The 11,755-nt window shown below is 32.7% G+C and overlaps 1 protein-coding gene across 1 annotated transcript; it reads right to left on the reverse strand.

Moving 5' to 3' along the window:
• Positions 1–8,992: 8,992 nt before the first annotated feature.
• Positions 8,993–11,064, reverse strand: LOC122579164 (cytochrome P450 93A2-like). The gene is made up of 2 exons (XM_043751280.1): positions 10,171–11,064; positions 8,993–9,890 (listed from the first exon to the last, which is right to left on the reverse strand). The coding sequence occupies exons 1-2, from the start codon at positions 11,062–11,064 to the stop codon at positions 9,261–9,263; spliced, it is 1,524 nt and encodes a 507-aa protein (XP_043607215.1). The 3' UTR covers positions 8,993–9,260.
• Between the last annotated feature and the right edge of the window lie 691 nt (positions 11,065–11,755).

An 11,755-nucleotide genomic window follows, 5' to 3' on the forward strand; every position in this document is an offset into this window, starting at 1 on the left:
ACACTAAATAACGAATTAATTACTTGTACAAAACTAAGTAAATAAAAAGCATACCTTTAGTTTGGAATTAAGAGAGTAATTGAGAAGAGAAATTTTGGAATATATTTGATAATTATGATATTAGAACAAATACAATGAACATGATATACTAGTTAACTTTTGTACTTGTATTATCAGAAAATCTTGCAAAAAATCTTATCTTTTTATGGATAAGATCGTAAAATATCTTATCTTTTTAAGGGCAAAATCGGAAGAAATCTTATCCTTAAAAAAAAAAAGTCAAAGTCAAACTGTTGCGAACTGCGAGTTGTGATTTCGGCATTTTTTTTGTTGCGATTTCGCGTTTTTTGTTGCGATTTCGTGTTTTTTGTTGCAATTTTGGCTTTTTTTCGATTTTATTGGCTATTTTGTTATAATCCGAAAAACCTTAGCTATTTTAGTACGATCACAACAAAAATTGGCTATTGTCGTGATTTTCTATAATAGGAATATCCCTCCAAAGAGAATCTATAATATAGATTTAATATGTTTTTGACTAATTTTGAAGGCTTCTTGAGTTCTTGGTATTTTATCTCGGTAATCTTTTTTCTTTGTCACTTGTCACTGTCCCATTGAATTTCAAAGATATCTCCACCCATTTGAAAAAGTAGTAATCAATCACTAATAATGTAATCAAAGACTAATAATGTCATATGTGACTTTTTAGGCGTCATAGCATTAGTCATATCATTACTCTTTAAATTCTTAATGATTCTTATTTTATTTCCTTTTTCAATTATCACCTCATCAACTTTTTACTACAAGTTACAAACCCACCCCCTTTTTAACCCACCCCTTTTTTACTTAATAAACAAAAATAACTGTCAATTATCTAATTTTTACTTAATACATTTAGCCACTATTTATACATTCAGCCACTTAATATATCAGTCACTTAATGACTAAAAAAAATGAGTCCCAAATGTAGGATTGATTTCGAGCTCGGTGTGTGAAAATGTGAAATCTTTGTTTAATGGGAATTATGGAGTTAGAGAGAGAAGGTTGGAAGTTGAATTTATATATATCTAAAAGTTCTATCAAGCAAGTGAAAAAATTGACGTATTATTGACGATTTATCGATTGGTACTTAATAGATGTAATTAGGTTCCTTTAGAATATTTAATGTGCAAATATAAATGATCTATATCTATATCTATATCTATATATATATAAAAGTTGGATCAAGGAGTTGAAAATTTTAGCACTTTTTAGCCTTACATTTATAGGATACTTAATAGGATGATTAAGGTACTTATTAGGGGTTAATTATTAGCATGTAAATTTTCCATGATCAATATTAAAAAACCTTTTTTATCTCCGCCCAATTAATATTATTATTATGAGTTATATAACTTACTTAATAACAACTTTTCGGTGTCCATGCTTCATAACCCAAATTAATCCTATTATGAATTATAAAACTTAACAATTATAAAACTTAACAAGAAGCCGTCCAAATTTTAAAACAATGGAGAGCTTCCTTTCGAGACAAAATAGTTCCAATTATCTTTCAATTGTCTTTCATATCCCAAACTCTCCTTTCTATTTTGCCCTCCAGCAATCTAGCCTACCACCGAACCGTTGTCATTTTTTTTTAGCAGGATGTGTAATTGTTTATTAGGTGTTTGATGTTATGTCCCAGAGAAACTGTTCCACCATTTGTTTCTCTCTACAAGGTAATATTTATCTCATGTAGGTGTATTTTTATCAATTTTGTTCTTAGCTTGATGATGTTGTTTACATTTTGTAAGAGTAAGAGAATAATTGAAGATGACTGCAGGTTGATTCACTTATCTCAGTTGACCAATGATACACAAGAAGATGTTGCAGAGAATTGTTTGAGAGGATTCTTTTGATTTATCATAGATAAGTAGATAACCATCATTACCAAGAGGCACACCCATTCTTAGAACATCTCTTAGAATTGATACATTCAGACACAAAACCCCATCAATCGTTGTAGTAATCTTCATTCTCTTATCCTTTATATAAAAAAAATATACATGACGTAAATGATTGTAATCCCATGTATCCAACCGAGCCATGAGTTGTTTTCCCTTTGAAAGTCTTGGTTCTGACTTCTGACTTTACTGTTTCATACAAGAAGAATTATAGTAACATATTAGCCTATTTATATACAATAACAACAACAATAACAACAACAGGACTCAATCCCTGCACGGAGTATAAGGGAGGTAACCTCTACACAAAGGTAAAGAGACTGCTTTTATATACAATAAGAATAGTAATACTCATAATTGTCATTTATTAAATAAAAACTATACAACTTTTTTAACAGTTAACAAATTTAGACCATTCCAATTCTACCTACTATTAAATCGTTTACACCTTACAATACTTGACAACAAATATTTCGTATTAAAATATTGAGTAAAAATCAACTTATTTACTTATGTTTTTAAAAATATACTTATACTCATATAATACTTACACTTATACTTATATATAATAATAAAAATATGTATCAAGTGGATCATTAAAATATTGAGTAAAAATCATTATCAGACTTTTTATTAATCTGCATATTCAAGGTATCCATCGCATTCACATTGACTCTTGCCGCCATCTCATACACAATAAAGGGAAATGATTAATCTTCCTAACAAAATAGCTTAAAAATCCTCCTGATGATGACATGTGAAAAAATCAAGGGGCAAGATTAGGAAAAAAATTTAGTGGATACCACATGTCACTTTCTTAGAGTTTTAGGAGAATTTTTAGGCTATTTTGTTAAGAGGATTAGTCATTTTCCCAAATAAAACATAAAAAAAATCTTCTTTGTTCTCTCTGATCTTCTATGATCCCTGCACAAGAATCATAAATATATGTTCAATAACAAAAACTTCGAACTGAAACAACATGCAAACGTACGAAACAACCCGTGAAGCCCGGCCGTGCGTAGCACGGAGCTTCACTCTATTCAATCAAAAGTTTATTTACAATATATATGTTTGCAAACTTGAAGGATGAGAAGTATTTATTAGGATTATTTAAATCTAATCTCTCATAGGAAACCAAACATTACATGTTGAACAAAAGATTACAAATTATCATCACTAGTTATGTTTCTAACATTCTTCCTCAATTGTGCATGATTTACCATCTTTTGGAATTCGATGTCTTGAATTTTGATTTTGACACTTGAGCATGAATTGTGGGAAAGAGTTCTGTATATTTTAAGATCTTAAATTCTTGAAAGTACATATTCTTATAGAGTTATAGACAAATCGTGGAGGATTGAGTTTTGATCATTTCTCTTTCATTCTTATAAATATCATCAAACCTTATTTCTCTTGACTCTCTTCATTTCCCAAAGATATTCATTTAATGTTGATTCATTTGCACATGAGTGTTAGATTCTTTCCAAAATACTCTTATTATTACCAAGCGAGGGCCGAAGGGTGGAAGGGGTCTACCCAAGTTTTCATGGTTCCCATCTATCCACGTATTTTTTTTTTCATATTGAAAAGCATACTTCCCAACCATATATGCATGATGGTGTCAAAAGATGGCATTGGGAGGTGAAGTAAATGATACAGAATGGTTGATGAATTATGAAGTAATAGCTTATGTTAATCAAATAGAAAATGGTAAATGAAATCATTAACACCACATTTAACGTGCATAGAATAATTATAGATTTCATAATAAAACTCACCAAGTTTATGTTAAGTAGACACCTATTTAATGTAATTTAATGAAAGTCTTTGGGCCTCTTTTAGTAAAACCCTAATCAAATAATACATATATTCATTATAATTTTAATGGATGATGTCCTTCATTTGTATGCATAGGCGGTTTCTAGAGGAGAGAAAATTAAAAAATGCATAAAAAATTATTTAAAAGGGGACAAATTATTATAAAACTTATATGAAAATTTTAAAATATCTATAAAAAATTTAAAAATATATTACAAAATTAAAATTTTGAGGTGGCATTAGACCCCCTTGTCCCCCTCTAGTAATACCACTGTTTGTATGTATATAAAGTCGTTATTTTTATTAAAAAGTTTACTTAATATTTGCATCAGATTTGATGTATGTATTATGTGAAGACATGACAATTTGGAGTTAAAGCTACGTTTTGAGTCTTACAAATTATAAATCAAGTCGAACTTCTTTGATGATTATTCGACTAAGCACCTAGCCACCTTTCCAACTCACATCCACATTTCTAATAATTGTTATCTTGATGAATTATCCATGGCTCAAAATAAAAGAGAAGACCTTCTATCCCCCCAGCCATATCCACATACCTAATATGTTGCACTAACCCATTTAATTTCAAGTGTTTTCTTTGATGGTTGACCGCAAGCCATTTGCATACCACACGATGTCACGATCTATTTTATTTAAATACTTATGTTGACTAGCCAATAACATGGTCACACATAGCCACCATGCACCATTAATTTTTCCGAATATTACTTTTTGTTTCCAGGCAAAACAAATAAAGGACTAAAGGAGACACATTATATTTTTCCAACACAGTCTACTGGGGTATCATATTTTAATGGGTTGGAGATTCTCAATTTGGCTGGGGAAAAACAACACACGCATGAGCCCATTTCTTTGTGTTGTTTTATAGAGTGGCTAGGATGAAAAAGAAAAGGCCCAAAGCCCGTTAATTAATTTTGCATTGTTTTGTTTTGGTGGTGGTGGATCAAGGGAAGGGAAACAAAATATAAATGTTTTTGAAGAGATGAGTTGCTGGGTTTTGACCCGTGCTCATGCCTATGATCAAGTGAACGGTTCAAACTTCAATCGGTCCAACTAGTCGGATCAAATCGGAAAAACTGGCTTCCAATATATGTATATAGGGTGACTTTCTTGAGAGATCATTATTGAGAAGACTCAAAAACTTTATTTTGATGCATTATAAGTTCATAAAACTAAAATAGGGTATAGCTAATTATTATTATGTAAGTGTTCAACAACACATTTATCCGTCAAAACAAACAAAAATACCTTTTTTTAATTTATGCAACCATTTTGATAAACATGTATCCAAGATGGATTCACAAAACAAAAAGTATGATCTTTTTTTTGTTTTGACGGATCAATGTGTTCTTAAACGCTTAAATAATAATTATTAGTATTAGACTAAGTTACTCCATATTAAAACAAATTGGCCCAAGTTTAATCAAATTAAGCATTTATTTATATATTCCCAAAATACCCCTAATCACCCCTAACACATCAAACATATAATCGCGTCTCTCTCACACATACCCACACGTCAACACCACCCACGTCCGTCATCACCATCCGCCCCTCTCCATCATTGCCGCCACCACCACCACTATCTGTTGCTGCCACCGCCATCATTACATCGTCACCACCACCACCATCATTACACCGTTGCATCACGTGAGTACCCTTTTAGTATATATATATATGTATATATATATATATATATATCCAAACTTTATACATATTTATGCTATTGTAAAGTAAAATGAAGACAATGGTTTTAGAGTTGACAAAGATTATACTAGACGAAAATGAAAGTTTTGCTCTTGAATGCTGCCTTACTTGTCATTTTGAGTTTTTCTTTTGAAGTTTAGAGTCTCGTATTGTAATGAATTATATACAAATATTTTTAAATATATTAATGTACCACATAAGTATGCATTGTATTTAATGGACTTTCACTACATAAACTATCACGTCCAATGACACGTTGTGAGTTTGCATGTTTTAACACGAATATTTGTATTGTATAATGTACTACTCAAGTATGCATTATATGTTTCATTACATCAGCTACCGCACGTCAAATGACATTGTGAGTTTGCATGTTTTTAATCGGTCGAATACATCAAATAATCCGGATTTGATTATATACATATGTTAAATCAAGCACTCTCCTTTGTATCGCAAGTTATGGCAACGGCAACGAGACCCAATCCAACAATAGCCGTGTTTGAGGGAGGTATGATGTAGACATCTTTACCCCTACACGAAGGTAGAGAGGTTGCTTCTATAAGGACCTCCGGTATAGGGCTTTACTCTTGAAAAAATATTCTCGACGGCAAGGTAAAATCTAAGCCGAAAGAGAAGAAATCAGGTCTCGATCTCAGATCTAGATCTGAAGAGATTAGAGGAAAACTCTCTCTCTCTCTCTCTCTCTCTAAGGCATGTTAAATACCAACTATCTAAAAAAACCATTGAAAAATTTTTAAAACACTCACATAAAATTAACAAGATGATGTTATATATCTAAAAAAATTAACTGAGTTTTATTTTATTTAACATCACGTTTAAAGCTTTATTTTAACTAGTGGGAATACTATACAACACATCAAGCATGTTTGCTCATTAAATTACATCATAGCACATATTCTTAAGGCATTAAACACATTACACATATGACACATTAATCGCACATATGCATTAATTCGTCTAGAGGCTTAACGGAAGCTAGTATTGATTTAACGACTCAAGTCAACCGTGTAAGTGCAACCTAGAGGGGGTGAATAGGTTGTAACCGATTTTTAATTTGGTTTGTAAGACTTTTTTATTAATCTTTAATCTCAAGTCACTAGTTACAAAACTTGTTTCATTTGAACAACAAAGAGATAACACTTGTAATTACCAACAACCAATTCAATCCTTGTGAAGCAAATATAATAACAATGAAATGAGAAATAGTTAAAGATAAGAGTAATAGAATTTATCACCACATAAACACCACGATATATAGTGGTTGGGGTCGTATGTTAACTAATCCGCTTTAATCTACTCCTCGATTCACAATCGAGATTTTGTAGCACTATCTTTCTCCAAAACCGGTGGAGAGTCCGCAATACAATCTTGACACTTCAAGATGATCCAACAATTCCTAAACACTATGAATTTATCAAGTCTTGACACTTCAAGATACACCAATGATTCCTAGCCACTAGGAGATCTTCGATTCTTGACGCTTCAAGAATTTTCCCAACTCTAACCACTAAGGTTTAAATTACCCAAATGATCATGACACTTCAAGATATAAAGTTTCCTAAGTACTAGGAAAACACAACCTCTTGACACTTCAAAAGAATACACAACAATCACACTCACTAGTGTAATTGAATACACAATTTGTAGGCTCTTAATATTACACAAATATTATCCTCACTACAAATTTGACACCCTTGGTAATAATCAATGATATAAGATTTGTAGGATAAGAATATGACATTACTCAGGTTGTAGATGCAAGAGGTGAGTTGCAAATATGCCAAAGTCTTCATTTTATAGCCATAAAGTGTTTTGTAGCCGTTTCACCCGGACGAATCTTAACTGAGGCCGTCCTTGAGGACACAAGAGTTGTGCCCTAAATAAGAGCCGTTCTCCACCTGAAACTTCACAAAAGCCATGAATTCCTCCCATGTTGTCTCCACTACAAGCAAGAATCTTACCATACCAAGTTTAATGCAAAAGAGAATGGGAGAAAGAAAGGAAAATGTTTACCAAGAGTGGATGAATGGGGATTGAGAAAGTCACAAGATGTGTTATGGATATGAGAATATAATCCACTCAAATTCAAATATATATCAGATTTATTTCAACTCTTTGACCAATTTTGACCATATAACCAATTTTGACATTTGTTGACCTTCAACACTTGGAAAAAAACTTGGCCTCCATTTTTGGTGAAAAATCAGAAGTGTTTAGATTTGGAATTTGAGAATTGAAAACACCTTAGAATGATAATATAAGACTTAGGAACAAGTTTCGGGTCATGAACTTATGTACCGAGCGCTCGGTAAATCTCATCAAAATGGACATGGGGAGGACGACCTTTGTTTTACAAGAGCCGTCCTGCAAGAGTCGTCCCCTGAACAAGATCCGTGCTCTTTTATACTTAGAAAATTTTCGACCCTCAAATTTGTTGAAAAATGAAAGTTATTTTTTTATTTTTGTCAACTGTAACCATCTTAGAATATTAATATGAGGTTATGTAACAAGTTTGGGGTCTCAGGAATGTGTAACGAAGGCCCGGTGAAAAACTACCTTTGATTACAGAGGCAGACGGCTCTTGAGGACAACCTCCTTCATCCCCAGGTTTTACGATGAAATACTACATTGAACTCAAATTTGACGTTTTCATCATTTTTGGTTCGAAATTAGCGTATGTATGCGCAAATCATTATTTATACCATTTTACGCATTCCATATATTGTTATGGCACGCCACACATTGATCGACACTATAGATAGTGGTACTTTGCGTCTTTGATAGTCGTTATTAAGAAGGATGTTCAACAATGTAAGAATATACGTATGATCAGTTATATTTAACACTTACTTTCATGTGGTATGTTCTTAATCATCATCAAAACTAAGGAGTGCATTATAAAAGTTATAAATATATTAAACCATGTATGCACCAACAAACCGTTAAATGAAAAGTTTGGGATGTTACATTTGAGTTGTCATCTTAACTTTTCATAGCCTAGTCGTGTGAGTCGTAGAATGTATGAGAATTTGGTAGTATAGAAATTGATTTTTTTCACTTGTCACATTACTTAGAAGTATAGCAAAAACCATGAAAAAAAAAGTTAGCTTGTAAAAAGACATCTACAGTCTTTGATCCTTTTATTTATTTCAAAAATGGTGGTATTATAAAGATCATACAACTTATTTATTCACAAAGAATGTTGAACTTGACTTTCACTACGATCAAATCCTCACGATGTATTGACTAGCATGCGAAACCAATTGATATTAAGGCAACTTTTTTTAACGGCAAAAGAAGTATATATTATATTAAAAGACCAACTAGAAAGTTACTAGTGGTCAAAAGTGTATAATTAAAAATAAGACAATCTAGATATCAACTAAATACATTATCTCGATCTCACCCGAAACTTTAACTGCTAAGACTGCAAAAAGGTTGAAAAAAACTTGTACCGTTTATGGTGACCCAAGATACAAGAAAAAACTCATCAACGAAGTCCGAGCCACCGGTTTTCACTTCGTGATGTTTTTGATGCAATTCCAAACAAGTTTTGAGTAACCCGCAAAAATAAAAAAGAAACAAGAAATAAAGACAACAACTATTAAGACAATTGACAACCACGGGGACGAGTGGATAGAAGGTTAATACATGAAATGGATAGATGTGATTTCCTCTTATTTTAATTAGTTGTAAAGATGCTAACACGGGGACGAGTGGATAGAAGGTTATACATGCATTATGCATGACATGTTACATTAATGGGATAGGATCAATACGAGCCACCGGGACACATACCAAATGGTTGGCTTTAGTAAGCGTGAGCCCAACCCCCTCTTCCATATCAACACTTGATAGATTTCCATCTTTGCCAGCCTTCCAGTCAAAGCATTGAATCATTGTCCCAAGTGTTGTGTGTACCATAAAATGCGCAAGTGATATTCCGGGACACATCCTCCTCCCACTACCAAATGGTAACATATGAAAATGTTGCCCTCTTACATCTATATCGTTCTCTTTTCCTTGGAATCTTTCAGGCCGAAATTCATGCGGGCTTTCCCAATGATTTGGGTCTCTGCCAAGGGCCCACACATTGATAAAAACTATAGTTTTTGCTGGAATATGGTAACCTGCCACCATGAAATCTTCTGTTGATTTTCTTACAAACATTGGGAAAGGTGGATGGAGACGTAACGTTTCCTTAACAATTGCTTGGAGGTATGGAAGGTTTGGTATGTCCGATTCTTGCAAAAGTCTGTTTTCACCGACAACTTGATGGATTTCTTCAAGTGCCTTTTTCATGATATTTGGGTGATTGATTAGTTGTGATAAACCCCATTCCATGGTAGCCGCTGAAGTGTCTGTTGCAGCAAGCAGGATGTCCTAAAATGAAAAAAACATAATTTTGTTAAAAGTAAGCCTTTTGAAGTAATTGTACATTTCAAATGATTAGAAAATTAGATGATCATCTCTTAGAAAATATAACTTTGAGTAATATATCCACTCTCAAAATCATTATCCTAAATACAAAAAATACTCATTTGATCATAAAGTGATCAGATCATGAGACTTAGTTTTGGTTTCTATCCAAACACTTAGAATATGTATGTAGTTTCAAAAAGAAATAGTAAGATATTGAGTTTGCAGATAAAATCCCATATACCATGATGAAGGCTTTAATGTATTCTCTGCTCAACTTTATCTCCATGCTCTCATCCTGTTCTATATCGAGTAAAATGTGGAGCAAGTCTTTTATTTCTCCACCATGCTCTCTTGCCTCTTCATGCTCTTTTATGATCCTCTCTATCATTACATCTAATCTCGCACGAAGCTTCTTTGCTATTTTCCCTACTCCCTGTAAGTCTAGACTCTTTAACAACCATATGTAATCAGAAAGGTTAAAGGTTCCAATTGCCTGAAACATATCAGCCACCAAGTTCATCAAATCGTCCGCAACATCTTTCTTATCATCTGTACATCTATCACCCATCAACATTATTGATATCACGTTGTTAGACAACTTCATTAGCTCCTTGCCAAGATTCACACCCTCCCCAACTCTAGCCTTTTTTGACATTGAATTTATAAATCTATATACCTCTTTATGTCTAACTAGACTAAACATGTCTAGTGTTCTTCCATTTAGGAGATTTGACATAACTATCTTTTTCATGAACTTCCAGTACACTCCATAAGGAGCAACCACCAAGCCTTTGTTTCCGTAACTAAGGTAATCTGTGGCTGAGCTTCGGGCTCTATCTAAACACATATGTTCATGTGTCTTAAGGAATTCTTTTGCTATTTCTGGTGAACAAACAATAATACCAGGTTTAGAGCCTAGAAAGAGACGAAATATGGGCCCATATCGATACGAAAGCTTGTGAAAAGCTTGATGAGGGATCGATGATAGTAGGTGGAGATGTCCAATGATCGGAAGGGCAAATGGGGTCGGCGGAAAATGAGATTTAGGACAAGTAGATTTTGAAAACACCCATACTAAGATGGTGGGTATGAGACATGCAATAAAGAAAGGAAAGCAGGCTTCAAAGTCAATCATGGTTAAGTGAAGTTTTATAACATGTACAATCTTGCCAGAATTTATAGAGATCAGACCTCACATAGTCAATGGAAAAGGATGATACACTCAATCTTAAAGTCATCCAATATACAAGGGTTTTATAAAATGTGCTTAAACAATAGATCTCAAGTTAATATTTTAACAATGAATTTATGTCCCACAAGTTACAGCATGTACAATTCTATTTTTTCTAACTTAAAAGCAATTGATCGTAATACAAAAAGTAAGCAAAGTTTATCAACATATATAAAGAGAAATAAAAATACATTGTATGGTATATTAGTCCCCAATTAGATGTATATTGCATAGCTACTTTATTACATGGTTGTCACATATACGTGTCGTATGTATAATATATTTTCGTGCATAGTTGGAATTAATCTTGATAATCTCACTAAAGATATAATGTTACTTGATGTTTGACTTTAAGTGTATACTAAATTTTAGACCCGTATAAATATACGGGTGTATATAAAATTTCTACAGTTAAACAAAACTTAAATAAGTTTATGACGAAAGTTGTGAAATAACTGTGATGTATGATATGTTTGGTTTGTAAATACACCCTTTGTCCCACTATAAGTGTCATGTTTTGATTTTTCAAAGTCTAACATTTGTAACTTTGACTTTAAATAATTTTATTTGTGGTAGATAAATTTGATAAAAGTTA

The sequence above is a fragment of the Erigeron canadensis genome, chromosome 1 (assembly GCF_010389155.1).
Source record: "Erigeron canadensis isolate Cc75 chromosome 1, C_canadensis_v1, whole genome shotgun sequence".
Classification (NCBI taxonomy): Eukaryota; Viridiplantae; Streptophyta; class Magnoliopsida; order Asterales; family Asteraceae; genus Erigeron; species Erigeron canadensis.

Excerpts from the sequence above, each read along its gene's own strand:
- LOC122579164 (XM_043751280.1), bottom strand. The coding sequence starts at position 11,064 with ATGATTGACTTTGAAGCCTGCTTTCCTTTCTTTATTGCATGTCTCATA. Across the intron at positions 9,891-10,170 it reads ACATTAAAGCCTTCATCATG|GACATCCTGCTTGCTGCAAC; the intron begins GTATATGGGATT and ends TTTTCATTTTAG.